The 19,073-nt window shown below is 56.3% G+C and overlaps 1 protein-coding gene across 1 annotated transcript in view; it reads right to left on the bottom strand.

Moving 5' to 3' along the window:
• The window catches only part of OBSCN (obscurin, cytoskeletal calmodulin and titin-interacting RhoGEF), a 132,000-nt gene that overhangs the window by 35,736 nt on the left and 77,191 nt on the right, over positions 1 to 19,073 (bottom strand). Inside the window, exons 34-56 of the mRNA XM_081134596.1 lie at positions 18,689 to 18,955; positions 18,334 to 18,600; positions 17,965 to 18,231; positions 16,813 to 17,085; positions 15,928 to 16,194; positions 15,433 to 15,699; positions 13,740 to 14,012; positions 13,106 to 13,372; positions 11,925 to 12,191; positions 11,563 to 11,826; positions 10,983 to 11,246; positions 8,181 to 8,444; positions 7,370 to 7,633; positions 6,775 to 7,038; positions 5,959 to 6,222; positions 5,373 to 5,636; positions 4,559 to 4,822; positions 3,973 to 4,236; positions 3,007 to 3,270; positions 2,579 to 2,845; positions 2,200 to 2,472; positions 894 to 1,090; positions 671 to 746 (exon numbers count right to left, since the gene is read on the bottom strand). Coding sequence (XP_080990722.1) covers positions 671 to 746; positions 894 to 1,090; positions 2,200 to 2,472; positions 2,579 to 2,845; positions 3,007 to 3,270; positions 3,973 to 4,236; positions 4,559 to 4,822; positions 5,373 to 5,636; positions 5,959 to 6,222; positions 6,775 to 7,038; positions 7,370 to 7,633; positions 8,181 to 8,444; positions 10,983 to 11,246; positions 11,563 to 11,826; positions 11,925 to 12,191; positions 13,106 to 13,372; positions 13,740 to 14,012; positions 15,433 to 15,699; positions 15,928 to 16,194; positions 16,813 to 17,085; positions 17,965 to 18,231; positions 18,334 to 18,600; positions 18,689 to 18,955 — 5,868 coding nt within the window. The remainder of the gene's footprint in view (positions 1 to 670; positions 747 to 893; positions 1,091 to 2,199; positions 2,473 to 2,578; positions 2,846 to 3,006; positions 3,271 to 3,972; positions 4,237 to 4,558; positions 4,823 to 5,372; positions 5,637 to 5,958; positions 6,223 to 6,774; positions 7,039 to 7,369; positions 7,634 to 8,180; positions 8,445 to 10,982; positions 11,247 to 11,562; positions 11,827 to 11,924; positions 12,192 to 13,105; positions 13,373 to 13,739; positions 14,013 to 15,432; positions 15,700 to 15,927; positions 16,195 to 16,812; positions 17,086 to 17,964; positions 18,232 to 18,333; positions 18,601 to 18,688; positions 18,956 to 19,073) is intronic.

Genomic DNA, 19,073 nt, shown 5'->3' with positions numbered 1-19,073 from the left:
TGGTGGGTGTGTGGGTGGGCAGGTGGATGGATGGATGGATGGATGACGGGTGAGTGGGTAGGTAACGGATGAATGGTAGATCTATGGTAGACAGTTGGTTAGATGAATGGGACTGGTGTGAGAACCAGGAGAAGAACAGCAGGTGAGGGACACTGAGAAATGACCAGCTCTGCAAACAAGGTATAACCCAAGTTGAAGGTTCCTGAAATCCTGTTTGCATGCCTGAGGCCAAGTACTATACCCAAAACTGTACATGTATGGTATGCTATTGCACCACCACCTGGGAGACTGTCATGTATGCACATGTGTGTTAAGATAAACTGTGTCATAGAAATAGCCATACAGAGGGTAGCCATATAGAGGGCTTCTACCTTAGGGCCAAGCCCCCTCCCCCCATGGCCAGGGTCCCCACCTCCCTCCTGCAGACAGCACTAAGCCTCATTCAGGGACCCCACATGCACACCAGAATCTCTCCAGCTGATCTTTACCAGCCCACCTCAGTGGCCTATCCGGCCCATGGCTTTAGCAGTCAGGGGTTGGAAAATTGCCACCCCAAGGCAAGATAACTACTGGAAGATGGGCTTCTGACCATACCCTCCTCACAACAGCTCTTTGACTAGGGAGGGATATGGAGACATCACCTTTCCAGGTGGGGGAGGGGGCTGCCCACCTGTGACCTTCAGCTGGGCCTCTGAGCTACATGAGCCCACTTGGAAACTGATGGTTCCAACATCCTCGAGGGTCACCTGTGGGAGCAGAGATGGGGTCTCAGCCTAACAGCCCATTCAGACCATCTCTCCTGGCAAGTCCCCAGGTCAATCCAGCTGTAGTTGGAACCTTCTCCTCCCACGCTCCTGGGAGCCTGTGGATGGAGGCAGGTCCCAGGGTCCCACCTTGTGGAGAGTGAGAGAGTGGAGTGTGCCTTGCTCTACTGTAATGTCATTCATTTCGTTGGCCTGCAGGGGCACTCCTCCCAAGGCCCAGCGAGCCTCCCGGCCACAGGCCCTGGACAGCCGGCATCGGAAATGGGCATCCTGGCCCTCGCTGAGCTGCACATCCTTCAGGGGCTCCAGAATGGTCACCTCAGGGGCTGCACCAAGGAAGGGATAGTGTCAGTCTCAGCATCTGAGATGCCCCACCATCAGGAGTACCTCCCAGTCCTAAAGTCTGCCCCAGTACCCCACCCCAATTTCTGTAGATAAGCATACAGGGTACCACTCAACCCTGGCATCTCAGGCCACCCTAGAACCACCCATATGTGGGGCTGGTTCCCAGCCTCAAAAGCAGGGACCCTTGCAGTCTGCCTCTGGCCCCCAACAGGGCCTAGACATTCTGTCTCCAAGTGTGGTGAGAGGGGCATCTGCCCTCACCCACCACCTGGAACAGTGAGCTGGGCTGAGGACTTGTGGAGGCCCACGTGGAAGAAGACTGTGCCTATATCTTCAGGTGTTATACCCTTCAGCTGCAGCATGTGGGTGCAGTCGCCCGCACATCCGTCTCTGTCACCTCACTGCTCTGTAGCAGCAGGACCTGGAGACACCACTGGGCATCTGTGGCCCCTGCCCTCAACACCTCACACTGAACTCCACCTCTCTGTCAACTTGTACCTTGGTGTCAACCAGGCCCACACAATGGTTACCTCGGTCTCTGGGGTATGGGTGATGGGACCCTTTACCAGCCAGGTTGGAGCACCCAGGCCAACCTCTCACTCTCCCTCCTCCAAGAAGCCTTTCCAGATACTCTCACTTTCTTCTCCTGCCACAGCCTCTATCTGCCTCACACAGCATTCATCACCTGATTTGCTACAAACAGGGACCCATGGGGGCAAAGATGGGTTCAGGGCACCTGTGAGGAGGAAGTAGGCAAGGGGTTGCAAGGTGGTGAGCTGCCTCTGTCCAACCCTACCCTACAGCCAGCTTTGCCCTGGCTAGGACATGAGGAAGGCAAGACCATCAGACAGACAGGCAGGGGCTCAGAGAGGGCAACCCAGGTGAGGCTGCCCTACCTGCCGAGTAGGGGCAGGAGGCAGGGTAGTGTCCAGGGGCCACAGCCTCAGTTTTCCCACTGCTGACAGGGGCATGGTGCAGAAATGAGAAGAGAGAGCTTGTAACCCCAGGGGCCTGAGAGCCACCCCTGGAACAGCCTGCAGCGGCACACAACCAGAAGGGGTCACAGGACAGTTATTAGGGGAGGGCTCACCTCTGACTTTGACAGAGGCCACGGTTTTCTGGCCACCCACCACACAGGCATACTCGCCCGAGTCCTCGGCCTCGAGCCCATGGATCAGCAGCTCACACACGGCCCCCTGGTGATGCATCTCGTACTTGGAGCCAGCACGCAGCTCCACGCCCTCCTTGAGCCACTGCACAGGGGCCCCAGGCTCCACCTCACTCAGTTGGCAGCATAGCCGGGCCAGGCTGCCAACCTCCTGTTCTGCAACCTGAAGTTCAGTCTGGAACATGGGCCTGGGGGCTGGGAGGCCAGAAGGGGCACTTAAAGGTGCTGAGCAAGGCACCTCATCCTCCATTCCACAGGGTCTGAGGGGCGTGGGGAAGGTAGGAACCAGGGGGCAGCTCACCTCGGACCGAGAGTCTGGCAGTGCTCTGTGCGTGGCCTGTGTCACAGGTGTAGTGGCCAGCGTCCTCCTGCTCCGCATTGTGCACCAGCAGCTCTGCGGTCACACCTTCCTGCACCATCTGATACTTGGCGCAGGGGAAGAGCTGCAGCAAGCCCTTGCGCCACTCCACGCTGGCGCCTGCCCGGCTTAGCTCACAGCACAGGCGTGCTGTCCCACCCTCATCTACCTCCTGGGCCTGCAGTTCCCGGTGGAACCTCACGGGCACAGCTGCGGGGAGGGGGGACATAGGGTCAACCAAACCTCAGGTCAGTTCCGCCCACCAACCCTGCCAGAGCCAGGGTCCCCTCAGATGGGACTCTCAGGACAGGACTGCAGCCCAGATGGTCCCCTGGGCCTGTGCAGAGGCCAGAGCCCACCTTGGGGCCCACCTGTGATGGTGACAGTGGCACTGGTGGTCTGGGAGCCGCAAGTGCAGGTGTACTCGCCCGCATCCTCCCGGCGCAGGTCCCGCAGTACCAGCTCCACCATGCAGCCCTGCTGCCGTAGTTCCCGGCGCTCACTGGCCTGAAGCTCCAGGCCACCCTTGCTCCAGACCACAGCACTGGGCTCGGACAGCTCACACCGTAGGCTGGCACAGGTGCCTTCCTCAGCCTGCAGGTTCTGCAAGGGCTCCCTGAATACCAACTGCGGGGCTGCAGGGTGGGCGAGCAGCAGGGAGACAGGGTCAGTCCAGAGACCCAGCCAGGAGACAGGCACCCTCACACTCAGCCAGGAGACAGGCCCCACACACCCAGTCAGGAGATAGGCCCCAACATCAGTCAACCCTGCTAAGAACCTAGGTCAGACGTTGCTCTCAGCTTCATCCCAGCTGCCTGGCTGCCCAAAGGACCCACTGCCACAGGCCCCAGGAGACTGGAATAGGAATGGGCATCACAGGTCTGGGTCCACTTCAAGGGAAAGGAGGGCCCACGGTGGGGGCTTCAAGAGGAGCTCTGGATCTAACCAGGCAAATCTCATGCCAACCTCTACCCAGGATGCCCATGGACAGGGCTGTGTCCCACCAGGTAATTAAGGCCAGGGCCATCCCACAGATCCTGACTAGAGACTAGGAAGAAAGGGGAAAAAAGAACCAGATTAGGACAAGAAGAGGGACACAAGCTGGGATTCTCTCTTTACCATGAGAACTGGCCAAGTGAGGTCATTTGGATAGAGAGCTGTACCTAGACACCAGGACACTGGAAAATGCAGTGACAGGCAAGCAGACAGGAGACAGAGGAAAACTGTTCAAGGTAGAGACAGGAAGTGAGTGCCCATGGGTACCCAGTGTGGGTGCAAGAGACAAGGAGAGAACCACAGCACCCAAGTGAGTCCATGTAGCCACAAGCAATCTTTACCCTTGACAGTCAGTGTGGCCGACGTCCTCTCCTGCCCACACACGCATGAGTACTCCCCAGCATCAGCCACCACCAGGCGCTGGATTTCCAGCTCACACACAGTTCCGTCCTGCCTCAGGCTGATTCTGTCCCCAGCTCTGAGGGTCTCAAGACCCTTCCTCCACTCCACAGGGGCTGCCTTGCTGAGCTCACACAGCAGCGTGGCCGTGGCCCCTTCCATGGCCTCTTCCTTCCTCAGGCCCTTTGTGAACTTCGCAGGCAGAGCTGAGAAGGGTCAGAGAACATCAGATTGTCTGGGGGACTCTGTGTCCAGGACAAGAACACCCACAAGGACCACACAAACTGCAAAGGGCCATAGTATAAATGAGAATGAATGCACAGATGGTGACACAGACAAATGGATGAGAGGAACAGAGAAGACAAAGGACTGGACACAAACATCAGGACATGAAAGTGGCCACAGCCACAGCAGGGAGAGGCTCAGGGACCCCAGTTGGAGAGACACAGCCACATAGTCCTACAGGGCAGAAGGTAGTGATACGCAGACACCAAGCCACTGGTTCACATGGCTACACATGGTCTTTACCCTTCACGGTCAGTGTGGCCAACGTCCTCTCCTGCCCGCACACACATGAGTACTCCCCGGCATCTGCCACCATCAGGCCACGGATCTCCAGCTCACATACGGCCCCATCCTGCCTCAGGCTGACTCTGTCCCCGGCTCTGAGGGTCTCGAGCCCCTTCCTCCACTCCACAGAGGCTGCCTTGCTCAGTTCACAGTGCAGCGTTACCATGGCCCCTTCCATGGCCTCTTCGTTCCTTAGACCCTTTGTGAACTTGGCAGGCAGAGCTGGGGGAGGGGGTCAAAAATACACAAACACAATCACACATCTGAGCACATGGGTAAGAAAAGACATGGACAGCACACAAAAAACATAAATCCCATGTGGACACAGGTCACATGCTGGGTGTGCCTAGGACACTGTGCATTGTGACTTCCCTCAGCCCAGCCTGTAAACAGCGAGGCTGTGGCTACTTTCGTGGATTCTTCAGGCTTCAAGCTTGGCATGAAACTAGGACAGGACTAGGGATGGTCATAAAAACATGTGAATAGCATATTCTGCGGAGAACTTTGGAGCAGGACCTAACAGCACACAGGACATGGCACAGAGACTGACAGATCAACAGGACAAAACCAGTGGTGACATGAGGGGTGAGAAGTGGCTTAGATGCGGGTTTCTCATGGTTTGTACCATAGCCAAGAAAATAGAAGAGATTCTGTGGAATTATGGAAAGAAGGTAATACTGACATAGCAGAGAACATGGAAAGAGTGCAGAGGAATGTCATGGAGTAACTGAACATCAAAACATGGCTCTGCTTGGCCACATGTGGTCTTTACCCCTGACAGTCAGTGTGGCAGATGTCCTCTCCTGCCCGCACATGCACGAGTACTCCCCGGCATCAGCCAAAATCAGGCCCTGGATTTCCAGCTCACACACAGTTCCGTCCTGCCTCAGGCTGATTCTGTCCCCAGTTCTGAGGGTCTCAAACCCCTTCCTCCACTCCACAGGGGCTGCCTTGCTGAGCTCACACAGCAGCGTGGCCGTGGCCCCTTCCATGGCCTCTTCCTTCCTCAGGCCCTTTGTGAACTTCGCAGGCAGAGCTGAGAAGGGTCAGAGAACATCAGATTGTCTGGGGGACTCTGTGTCCAGGACAAGAACACCCACAAGGACCACACAAACTGCAAAGGGCCATAGTATAAATGAGAATGAATGCACAGATGGTGACACAGACAAATGGATGAGAGGAACAGAGAAGACAAAGGACTGGACACAAACATCAGGACATGAAAGTGGCCACAGCCACAGCAGGGAGAGGCTCAGGGACCCCAGTTGGAGAGACACAGCCACATAGTCCTACAGGGCAGAAGGTAGTGATACGCAGACACCAAGCCACTGGTTCACATGGCTACACATGGTCTTTACCCTTCACGGTCAGTGTGGCCAACGTCCTCTCCTGCCCGCACACACATGAGTACTCCCCGGCATCTGCCACCATCAGGCCACGGATCTCCAGCTCACATACGGCCCCATCCTGCCTCAGGCTGACTCTGTCCCCGGCTCTGAGGGTCTCGAGCCCCTTCCTCCACTCCACAGAGGCTGCCTTGCTCAGTTCACAGTGCAGCGTTACCATGGCCCCTTCCATGGCCTCTTCGTTCCTTAGACCCTTTGTGAACTTGGCAGGCAGAGCTGGGGGAGGGGGTCAAAAATACACAAACACAATCACACATCTGAGCACATGGGTAAGAAAAGACATGGACAGCACACAAAAAACATAAATCCCATGTGGACACAGGTCACATGCTGGGTGTGCCTAGGACACTGTGCATTGTGACTTCCCTCAGCCCAGCCTGTAAACAGCGAGGCTGTGGCTACTTTCGTGGATTCTTCAGGCTTCAAGCTTGGCATGAAACTAGGACAGGACTAGGGATGGTCATAAAAACATGTGAATAGCATATTCTGCGGAGAACTTTGGAGCAGGACCTAACAGCACACAGGACATGGCACAGAGACTGACAGATCAACAGGACAAAACCAGTGGTGACATGGGGGTGGTAAGTGGCTTAGATGCTGGTTTCTTGTGTTTCGTGTAACAGCCCAGGAAGATGGGAGAGATTCTGTGGAATTATGAGAGGGGGTAACATTGAGATAGCAGAGAACATGAAATGAGTGCAGACGGATGTCGTGAAGCACTAACTGGACACCAAAACATGACTCTGCTTGGCCACAAGTTGTCATTACCCCTGACGGTCAGTGTGGCAGATGTCCTCTCCTGCCCGCACACACATGAGTACTCCCCAGCATCAGCCACAACCAGGCCCCGGATCTCCAGCTCGCACACAGTTCCGTCCTGCCTCAGGCTGACTCTGTCCCCAGCTCTGAGGGTCTTGAGCCCCTTCCTCCACTCCACAGGGGCTGCCCTGCTCAGCTCACACAGCAGTGAGGCCGTGTCCCCTTCCGTGGCTTCTTTCTTCCTCAGGCCCTTTGTGAACTTCACAGGCAGGGCTGGGGAGGGTCAGAGAACATCAGACTGTCTGGGGGACTCTGTCCAGAACAAGGACACCCACAAGGACCACACAAACTGCTATTGGCCATGGCATGAACTTGGGAACAAGTGCACAGATGGTGACAAAGGCAAATGAAAGAAGAGGAACAGAGAACACAAAGAGCTAGACGTGGACAAGAGGACATCTAGATGGAGAGATGAAGCTGGGAGATGCTCAGGGACCCCAGTTGGAGACATATACCCATGGATACTACAAGGGAGCAGGTGTTGACATAGCAGGAATATGCAGACACCAAGTCACTGGTCCATAAGGCCATATGCAGTCTTTACCCTTGATGGTCAGCGTGGCTGATGTCCTCTCCTGCCCGCACATGCATGAGTACTCCCCAGCATCCGCCACAACCAGGCTTCGAATCTCCAGCTCACACACAACTCCATCCTGCCTCAGGCTGACTCTGTCCCCAGCTTTGAGGGTCTCAAGCCCCTTCCTCCACTCCACAGGAGCCACCTTGCTCAGCTCACAGCACAGCGTGGCTGTGGCTCCTTCCATGGCCTCTTCCTTCCTCAGGCCCTTTGTGAACTTGGCGGGCAGGGCTGGGGTTGGGAAGATATAGGAGGACACAATCACACATCTGAGCACAGATAACACAAGAGGTGGACAGCACAGAAGAGACATAAAACCCATGTGGACACGGGTCACCTGCTGGGTATGCCTAGTACACGCTGTGGATTGTGGCTTCCCTCAGCCCAGCCTGTGAACAGTGACTTGGTCACTTTCATGGATGACTCAGGCCACAGGCTTTGTATGAAACTGGTGGACAGGGCCAGCGAGGGTTGGAAAGACACATGAAACAGATTCTGTAGAGAAATTTGGGGCAGGACATGACTGGATGGAGGAAATGACACAGACTCTGAAAAGACAACAGGGCAAAACCAGTGGTGACATGGGGGTGGTAAGTAGCTTAGATGTTAATTTCTTGTGCTTCTTGTAACAGCCCAGGAAGATAGGAGAGATTCTGTGGAATTATGAGAGGGCGTGACACTGAGACAGCAGAGAACATGGAATGAGTGCAGACGGATGTCATGAAGCAAGTAACTGGACACCAAAACATGACTCTGCTTGGCCACAAGTTGTCATTACCCTTGACGGTCAGTGTGGCAGACGTCCTCTCCTGCCCGCACACACAGGAGTACTCCCCCGCATCTGCCATAGCCAGACATAGGATCTCCAGCTTGCACACAGTTCCGTCCTGCCTCAGGCTGACTCTGTCCCCAGCTCTGATAGTCTCGGGCCCCTTCCTCCACTCCACGGGGGCCTCCTTGGTCAGCTCGCAGCGCAGCATGGCTGTGGCCCCTTCCGAGGCCTCCTCATTCCTCAGACCCTTTGTGAACTTCGCAGGCAGGGCTGGGGTAGTCAGAAGAACCCAGAAAACATCAGCATGGAGAATTTTGGAGTAGGGGCTAGACATGGACACTTGACAATGAAACATACTCTGGGGCCAATGAAGAACAAAAGCATGAACACGTGAACACAGTGATGGGGAATAGTGCCCATCCCGGTGAACACCAGTGAGGAGCTGGATCCTCAGTAAGGACCTCCAACCAGGTCAGACACAGGGAAATGGCCATAGCTTCAATGGCCATATAGACAAAGACAGTCACCAGAAGGATGTAATCTGGAACCTTCTGTCGCTCATTCTGCCTCAGACTATATCTGATACCAGATTTGAGGGCCCAAGCCCCTTCCCTCGCTCTACATGCCAGGCTGCTCAGGTAAGAACACCATGGCCATGGCCACCTCCATAGATCCCTAATTTTTAGCAATTTGTGGCCCTTATAGGTGTGGCTGGAAGAAGGAGACATGGCAAGGGCTGCCTAAATCTCTCCCCCCAAGAGTTTACATCAGCTCTCACACCTCATCATCTCCTGTAGTTCCTGAGGCCAGAGCCTAGGACTAAACAGGGATGACCTGGATGGACCAGAGTAAGGAACACCCCAGACAGGAGGGTATTTGAGCCACCCTCCTCCTGGCTTGTCACCCTGGTACAGCTGTCCTTGGAATCCCCACACTTCTAGAAGCAGCTCTCTTGAGCCACCTATAGCTTGTCACCTCTGCTCCTGTACTCTTTGGCTGCTAGCTAAGTGACAGCCCTCTGAGCCCATGCTCCTTTAGCCTCCCAGTCAGTCTGACCAGCATAAGGGCCCAGTGCTTCCCTGCTAGAGACACTGTCCTCTGTCCATGCAGCTAGAGGAGTCACGTTGGTGGCTTCTCCCCAAAGGTCTGAGTATTCATGCACATGACGGCTGTTCCCAGCCTCCAGAATTCTCTTCTTCACTGTCCTCCTTGTCTCATGAGTGGGTCTGGCCAGGGCCTATGACCTGAGGGCTCTGAACACCTGCAGAGGTGTCCTTCCCTTTGCTCTTTTCTAAGACCCACCCCTGCCCTTGTGCTCCTTCATCAGTGTTGCTCCTTGGACCCTCCCAGGCCACAGGGGTGGCCCCTTCCTGTCTCTGTCCATCTGCTTCCCCTTCAGGAACTGATCAGGACCTCATGAGGGCCCCTGGGGACCCGGAGTCCTGACCTGTCACCAGACTGCCAGTCATACCTCACTATGGCCAGACCCAGCCCTGATTCCCCATCTCTGAGGGTCTTAGGCCTCTCCCACCACTTCTTGAGGGAGCCCTGCACAACTCACAGAGCAGCATGGACATGGCACCTCCCATGGCCTTCTCAGGACTTTTGTGAATTGGGGGGTCAGGACTGGGGAGGGTTAAATGGACACACAGGCCATTGGATCCTACAGTTTGCAGACAAGAAACAGGCCATATATACTAAGCTGGCAACACAGGCACCTTCTGGAGGTGGGGCCCCAGGGACACCAGGCAGGACACCCCTCACAGGGGTTGCTCCGATGTGAGGGGAAACTGCCCTGTCTCCCTGCAGGGATGCCCACACAACTGGCTATCATCCACTACACAGTGGGTATGGCCCAGTCGGCCCCTAAGCCCTGGCCAGTCCACCTACTCCAGCTGAGCAAGCCCCTACCCCAACCCACAGCCTGAGCTGTTGGTCCACCCCAGACCACCTGGCCACACCCCAGCAAGCCCCCTACTGCTGCAGCGGAGAGCCACCAGATCCACCACAGACACAAGACACAGAACCCCAACCCAGGGTGGATGCCCACCAGCAATAGACACCAGTCACAGACACTCCACCCCGGCACAGACACCAACCATCCCTTCCTGGCTAGGGCTGTGCTTTTAAACCCAGCCCTCCCTGCCACTCCATCTTCTCAGACCTAACTTCCTCCTCACCCTCCACACCCACCTCACCTCCCACACCCACCTCACCTCCACCTCACCTCCCACACCCACCTCACCTCCACCTCACCTCCCACACCCACCTCACCACCTCCTCACCTCCCACACCCACCTCACTTCCACCTCACCCTCCACACCCACCTCACCTCCACCTCACCCTCCACACCCATGTCACTACCTCACCTTCTACACCTGCCTCACCTCCCATGGCACCCAGGACAGTGGACACCAGATCACCTATATGGCTCTCTCATGGCCAGCCACATATGCTTGGCTCCCTCCCTCAGTCGTAACTCCTGACATCCCTGCATCAAGGGCCACACTTAGATCTATTAGCTAATCCTTGCTGGCATGGCCCCCTCAAGAGGACTGTATTCCACCCTTTGTGTTGTATGGCTGCCCTCCTCTTCTCTCCCAGATGTGACCCCTGTGAGAGAGAAAGCCTTTGTTTTCTGATCTTTATCTGAGAAGGCCTCACACGGCTAGTGCTGAGACTCATGCTGCAGGACAGCAGGAGACAGAGAGAGGTGGAAATACCTACACACATGAACATAGCAAAGGGGACCTTCCCAAGCCCTCAGACACAGAGCTGCCGCTCCACGTGGCCACATGCAGTCTTTACCCTTGACTGTCAGTGTGGCCGATGTCCTCTCCTGCCCACACACGCACGAGTACTCCCCAGCATCCGCCACCACCAGGCCACGGATCTCCAGCTCACACACGGCCCCGTCCTGCCTCAGGCTGACTCTGTCGCCAGTTTTGAGGATCTTGAGCCCCTTCCTCCATTCCACGGGGGCCGCCTTGCTCAGCTCACAGTGCAGCGTTACCATGGCCCCTTCCATGGCCTCCTTGCTTCTCAGTCTTCCTATGAACTCAGCAGGCTGGGCTGTGGAGGGTCAGACACAGAATATCAGATTCTGTGAAGAACTCTGGGACAGGACCTAACAGGACAGAGAACATGACACAGATACTGACAGGACAATAGAACAAAACCAGCAGTGGCACAAGAAGTGAGAAGCAGTGTAGATGTTGGTTTCTCATGGTTTGTACAACAGTCCAGGAAGGCAAAAGGGACTCTGTGGAATTATGGGAAGAGGGTGACACTCACACAGCAGAAAACATGGAATGAGTGCAGACAGATGTCATAAAGCGAGTAACTGGACACCAAAACAGGACTCTGCTTGGCCACACGTGGTCTTTACCCCTGACGGTCAGTGTGGCAGACGTCCTCTCCTGCCCGCACACACACGAGTACTCCCCAGCATCCGCCACCACCAGGCCACGGATCTCCAGCTCACACACAGCCCCGTCCTGCCTCAGACTGACTCTGTCCCCAGCTCTGAGGGTCTCAAGCCCCTTCTTCCATTCCACGGGGGCCGCCTTGCTCAGCTCACAGCGCAGCGTTACCACAGCTCCTTCCATGGCCTCCTTGCTTTTCAGTCTTCCTATGAACTCAGCAGACTGGGCTGTGGAAGGTCAGAGACAGGGAACATCACCCTCATCCTCCTACAGGGGATGAAAGGTACTGCATGGGGCTGCATGGGCAGGGCAGGGGCACCCTTACCCTTCACCGTGAGCGTGGCTGAGGTTGTCTGCTCCCCGAAGCAGCAGAAGTACTGACCGCTGTCGTGGGGCTGCAGGTCCCGGACCACCAGCTCCAGCATGGTGCCCTCCTGCCGCATGCCGTACTTGCCTCCTGGCCGCAGAACCTCATCACCACAGCGCCACTCAACAGGCGCAACCACAGATGACAGCTTGCAGCGCAGTGTGGCAGCACCGCCCTCCAGCACCTCCACATCCTTCAGGCCCTCCTGGAACTGCACTGGTCGTGCTGTGGAAGGCACAGGCTCAGCTTGTCCTCACTCTCGCATTCCCCTGGGGTTCTCCTACAGTTGAGGAGGGCTGGAGGCACCAGTGCATGGTGCAGGCAGGCCCACCTCACCCCTTCTACATCAGGGACTAGTGATGGTGACCCCTAGATCTCTGCCCCTCCAGGAGAGGGAGCCAAACAAAAGAATAAGGAAGGGTGGAGTGTCATGAGCTGCATTGTGTCCCCCTTCACTCATTGGAACTCCAACCCCAGGACCTCAGATGGGGCTGTATTGGGAAATGGAGCCTTTAAAGATGTGATAAAGTTGAAATAAGGTCACTAGAATGGGCTCTAATCCCGTATGACTGGTATCATTATAAGAGAAAATCAGAACACAGACACATACAGAGGGCCGGCCATGTGAGGACACAGGGAGGAGATGGCCATCTACACACCAACGAGAAAGGCCGCAGGAGAACTAGCCCTGCCCACACCTGGATCTTGGACTTTCAACCTCCAGGACTCTGGTGTTTGAGGTGCCCTGTCTGTGGTATTTGTTACGCAGCCCAGGCTGACAGAAACTGATGGAGATGAGCCAAGTCCGGGGAGGGAGACACAGAGATGTCAGAATACAAAACAAAGTCAGGAATAAAGTACAAAAGAGACTGGCAGTCAGGAGACCAACAGAGGGTAGTGAGGAAGGCTCTACCAGCAGCGGAGACCCAGAGATGAGGAAGAAGCAGTAAGAGGGCCAAGCTGCAGAGAGACAGAGCTGTATGAAACACCCCTCCCGCCACACACACATACACAGACACCAAAAGGGCAGACAGAGAGAGAGGGAGGTCTGGAGCCTCTCCTGCCCTGAGCAGGACGAGAGCCGTGGGCACCTGGAACATGGCTGGAAGCTGCCTGGTCCTTCTTGCCTAGGGACTTACCATGGACCCTGACAATGGAGCTGCTCCAGGCATCCGCAGCCTCACATTTATAGCGCCCACTATCCTGCAGGGTGATGCCAGTGATGACCAGCTTGGCTTGGCGGCCCTCACGGCTCAGCTGGCACCGGGCAGACCTCCGCAAGGCTTTTCCATCCTTGGTCCAGTGCACAGGGTTGTCTGGGACAGTGGTCTCACAGACTAGGGTCAGATCCTCCCCTTCCGTGACTGTGATGTCCGTGAGCTCCTGGGAGAAGACACTTGGCTTTTCTGGGGACAGAGAGGGAAGTACAGGGCACTTGGGGGCTCCTGCAGGAGAAGCTCCAGGCATTGCTATAGTCCAAGTGACACCCAGGTCAGTACCCACCTGTCTACCTAAGCCTGGGGACAGAGACAGGCCAGGCTCTGCATGGCTCCCCACCACAGGGGCATGGCCAGGCCTATGCCACATTGACCATGGAATCAGCTCTGCATACCTCATGCAATGATTCATCCTCAAACAGCCATACCCAGCCTCCCAAGCCCACCCTGGGATCCAAGGCCCAGGCCACAGCACCTTCTCTGTGAGCCCCAGGATCACACTGTGTCCTGAGCCACATGGACTGGTTCCCACCACAGCACTGGGCATGCAGCCCACCTGTGACCCGCAGGGTGGCAGAGGACCGCTGATCACCCGCTTCGAAGTGGACAGTGCCTGAGTCCTTGAGTGTGAGCTCCCGCAAGGTGAGCATGTGGTAGCCACCCGGCTGGGCCTCAATCTCATTGAGCTCATTGGCATGCAGGGGTGTTTGGTCCAGGAACCAGTGGACAGGCCCATAGTCACCGGGAGAGACGCGGCAGCTGAAGGTGGCTGAGGAGCCCTCCTGCACCTCGGCATCCCTCAGGTCCTCCGTGATGAGCACTCTCTGATCTAGGGGGCAGAATGGGTGCATCAGGACCCTGCTGAGGGAAACGGGGTGCTCCCCCAGACCTGGGGTGGGCTCTTAACTGTAACAGGTTCAGGATGATGAAACTAAGGAAACAGTAAGGGAGGCATAGCTGAACTGACCAAAAGTACTGTATTTGTTTCAGGTCCACGGACAAGCCCCAGCCCCCCTCAGTCCTTCTGTGGAGCATGAGGAGTAACCCACAATGGCCCCTCCACAAGCTGTGCTTCCAAAGCAGTCCATGCCAGTGCACCTGTCCCCAGTCACATAATGAAACCAAATCTTGTATCAACAGAAGGTGTCAGAGTGTGAAAAAAGATGTGACTACATTAAAATTTAAATCCAATGCTTTGGAGGTTTGATGACATGAATTGCTAGGGAATTTTTTTGCTGCCAACTTAAGTCAGGGACACTTAGAAAAAGTCAAATGCGAAAATGGGTGTGCAACACACTTCTCCACATTCATGGCTGTCTTGAAGCTGCCATACGCCAAGCACCAGATGCCAGGCACCAGATACTAGATGCTGGATATCAGGCATTGGACACTGGGCACCAGGCACTAGATACCGGTTACTGGACACAGGACACTGGACACTGGGCACTGGGCACCAGGCACCAGAAAGCACAGTTGGTGCATCAAGAGGTGACTAGTCAGAGACAAGGAATTCTGATTCGAGGACCAATAAGCAGAGAAAAGTCGTCCACACTGCCAGATGGGCTCTGAGTGTATATCTGAAGTTTTATAAAGAACATATTTTGTTGCCATGTAGCACTGCATTAACTGACTTTCTAGTTAAGTATCCTCTTTATTTGTCTCACTGAGCTCAATAGACTCACTAGATTTTTCACAGGAAAGGAGAGAAAAATCCACAGTGAGGCTACCTTGTTATTCTGATTTCCTGCAGACAGACCCCACAGCTGACTCCACCCTGGTCACTGGCCCTGGGATCAGGAAGGCCGGACTCAACCATGCCTGGCTGCTAACATGCCTGACAACCCTGGGCCAGCCTCTGATCCCATGTAACGCCTCAGTTTCTTTATCTGTGAGATGGAGACAATGATGACCCTTGCCCTGCCTGCCAGGTACAAACTGCTCCCAAACCTTGAGATCTCCATGCACAGAGGCATCTGTGTGCAAATACACAGGAGCTCATGCAAGGGGCTTGGGCCCATGACAGCACACAGGAGAAGCTCCAGAAACACAAATGTAGTAATAAATGAGGATTGCTGACTCATTCGCACCAGGTCCAACTGGGAGGGCCACAGGGGTAAGACCACCCATGGCAACCCCTCCAAGAGATGAGGAAACTGAGGCTGGGCTTGTCCAGGGCCTCTGAGTTAGCTTTAAACAAGGCTGGCATCGGTCACATCACATCGTGAAATCTGTGCAATGTTCCAGCTCACCTTGCACCAGGAGCCGTGCCTGGGACCTTGCCTGACCGATGTCACAGGTGTATGTGTCACTGTCTGCCTTTTCCAGGGCACTGATAGTGAGCTTCAAGGTCACACCCTCTTGGCTGGGTGCATACTTCCCCGAGGCACGCAGCTCAGAGAGGCCCTTTCGCCAGGTCACCGTGGCTGCAGGGCGCTCTGTCTTGCAGGTAAACACGGCCACGCCTTTCTCCACCACCTGCAGGTCAGCCAGCTCCTCTGTGAACCAGTTTGCCTTTTCTGGAGGAATAGACAAGGGGTGGGGGTGAGGCCTGCAGTGCCCATCAGGACATGGGCAGTTCTTCCCCTGGCCTGCCCATGCAACCTCAGGGGCTGGGCTAAGCCCCTTTTCTCTGGACCCCCTCCCTTCCCACCTGGGACAGCACAGCAGAGGCCCTGAGGGAGAAGCCCCTTGCCACATGAGGGAGAGAGGCCATAGGGGCTGCCCCAGAGTTTCTTGTGGGTTACCTTCCACTCGGAGGCTGGCTGTGGTCTTGGAAATCTCTGTCTCACACGTGTACTCTCCAGAATCTTTGAGTGAGGCCATGTGGACCACCAGCACAGCCCGCGTGCCCTCGCTGAGCAGGTCATACTTCTGACTCTTACGAATGGCTTTCCCGTCCTTCAGCCAGCGCACTGGGGTGTCCGCTCGAGACAGCTCACAACTCAGTATCGCATCCTCCCCTGGTACAGCCTGCTGGTCCTCCAGTGGCTTCGTGATGACTGCTGGCTTTTCTGAAGGAAGCAGAGGCAGCCTGTGAGGCACAGCCACGACCATGGTCATGCCAGAGGCAATGGCAGGGCTGGTGCTTGGAGAACATAGGCATACAGCCTGAAATTCTAAGACCTCAGCCCAGGAGCCTCAGAGCCTTGGAATGCCAGGAGTCCCTACTGTCACAAGTGAGTGAGGGGGAGATATGAGAAAATAGGTGCTTTCTGCATTGTTCAGAGCCCGGGACTCAGTGCAGTCATGGCTGGTGCCAGCTGTGAACCAAGCTTCACTGATCTGCACTTGTATTTATACTGAGAGCATAGCTCAGTGATTTCACTGGCTCGGTGACCATGTGCCCTGGAGCTACCACAGCAGTTGGACCACAGTAGTCGGACCATGGATGGGAGACCAGAAATCCTGCTCCTGCCCAGAGACTGGAGAACCTCACCCTAGAGACTGAGCCCCTGGATGCCCAGAAACCCCCAGCATCGGGACAGAGGCCTCTAGGCCCCTACCAGTGACTGAGGGAGATAGTCCCCAGAAGCACCCCCTGGCAAGGTGCCTAGCCCAAGGCCCCACTGCAGGCTGCCTGGGAAGATCACACAGTGATGGCCCATCTGCCCTGGGTGCGTGGTGCCCACCTCTGACGATGAGCGAAGCCTTGGAAGTGAGGCCCCGCACAGAGAAGACCACTTCTCCGGCGTCACCCAGCACTGCCTCTTGCACAGTCAGGATGTATTTCCGGCCCTGGCGCGTGGCCCGGAAGCGGCCAGAGCTGCCCAATGTCTTCCCGCCGACTGTCCACATAGCAGTGTTGCCTGTGTCCTCATGGGACAGGACACACTCGAAGTTGCAGCTCTCACCCTCTAGGACCTCCACGGTCTTCAGCCTCTTGGTGATGCCCACATGCAGGTCTGTGAACCATGGGAGGCAGCCGTCACACTGGCCAGGCCCCAGATGCCTGCCCCTCAAGACCAGTGCCATTGAGCCCCATAGTGTTCTGGAGGCTCAAATACCCACCCTCCCCAGTCTACTTTGGGCAGGCCTGCTGCCCCTTAGCAAATGCCCCCTTCGCCTCCAGTGGCCACACCCTGGTTTTTGGATGGCCAACAGTTGTGAATTCTGACCAGGGCACTGCCTTCCTGCTACAGAACAAGGGGCAGAGAACAAAGCATCAGTTTTCACTAACACACATGCTCTGGAAGGGAAAGGATAGGCGCCCTGAGTGAAGGGGCCTTCTCGCTCTGGGACAAACTCACTGTACAACCCTCCCCCCTCTCCTGTCTCACCACGGGGAACCCACCACGGGGTCATGGAGAACAGGCCTGCCATGTATGCGGAAAGGGAACAAGACTATTGGATCTGAGCCAGGAAAGCAACCACCTGGTTGAGGAACAAGACCCAGGTTGTGCCTGTGGCCTGGGAGCCCTTCCAGGGTACCCCCTGCCTGACATCTTGGCCTTTCCTGCTCCCCACCTCCAAGAGGCTCCATTGACCCTCTTCATGCCTGCCCATACACATCCCCAGTGAATGTCTCCAGGCTCCCGTTGGAACCCGAGCACTGCAAGACTCCATCAGGCAGGGTCCCATCTTCCAGTCTCTCATGTTTCACTCAGCTGCTATTGTCTCTGCCAACCTGCCTACACCTGGACCTTGTAAGGACCAAGTCAAGCCCGCTCTGCCCAGATCTTGCTTAACCTCTCTTGGCTCAGCAGAACAGACCAGGCTTAGGAGTGGGTGGGGCCTCAGGAGGTGGTCATGCCCCCCAGGGCCCCAGACACATCCTCACGTACCATGCACACTGACTTGTGCGCGGGTTTCCTCAGTGCCTAGGTGGCAGGTGTACAGGCCCGCGTCATCCCGGCTCAGGTCGTGCACCACTAGCCCACGCATGCCCGCTGTTTGCAGAAAGTCATACTTGTCGCTGGGGCCCAGCTCCACGCCATCTTTGCGCCACACCACACAAGCCTGGGGGTCAGAGACCTCACACTGCAGGGCCAGAGTGCCCCGCTCCTCCACAGACACATCGTCCAGCACCTTCAGGAATACCACTGGCTTCGCTGCAGGACAGGGTGTAAGGAGGTGAGCAAAGGAGCCACCACCTCTGCCAGGGGAGACCCCTGGGGTGGGACCCCCCATGGACCCACGCAAGGACGCCTCACCTTTGACCTCCAGGCGGGCAGAGGCCTTCACCTTGGGGGAAGAGGCGAGTATGGTGCCCTCATCCTCCCGCCTGACCCGCTTTAGCACCAGGGTGTGGTGGTGGCCTTCGTGGGTGATTTCGTGAAAGCTGTCATTGTAGAGAGGCTTCCCATTGAGTGACCACTCCACCTCTTCATCCTCATGGGAAAGCTTGCACGAGAAGCAAGCGCGGCCCTCCTCTGTGACCTGCACGTCCTGCAGCGGCTGTGTCACTGTCACCTCCCGCACTGCCAAGAGCACACAGGGAGGCTCAGTATATGTCACCACCACCTCCCCCAGGGCCCTCTAGGTGGCCCTGTACCCCCTGCAGCGCACCTTCCACAGTGACTTGGGCGCTGCTCTGGGCGCTGCCAGCCTGGCACCGGTAGACACCAGCATCCGCAGGCGTCAGCCGCAGGACACGCAGTTCCGCCATTTGACCCTCCAGACTCATTCTGAATTTGTCAGACGGCACCAAGGGTGTGTCCTCCTTGTACCACTGCACAGCCTTGGGGGCCGGCTTGAAGTCGCAGGACAGGACCACTGACTGCAGCTCTCGTCCCACCTTAGGCTCCAGCGGCCTCGTAAGCACCACAGGGATGTCTGTGCCAGAGGAGAAAGCACAGCACTGTGGACTGGGTCCAGCCAACAGAGCCCTGGGGAACTGCGATCAGCTACCAGGGCCCTGCGCCACCTCTCCCCAAGGCCCTTCTTCTGCCCT

Source organism: Miniopterus schreibersii, assembly GCF_964146895.1.
Source record: "Miniopterus schreibersii genome assembly, chromosome: 4".
Taxonomy (NCBI): Eukaryota; Metazoa; Chordata; class Mammalia; order Chiroptera; family Miniopteridae; genus Miniopterus; species Miniopterus schreibersii.
This window is presented reverse-complemented; position numbering and strand designations above follow the sequence as displayed.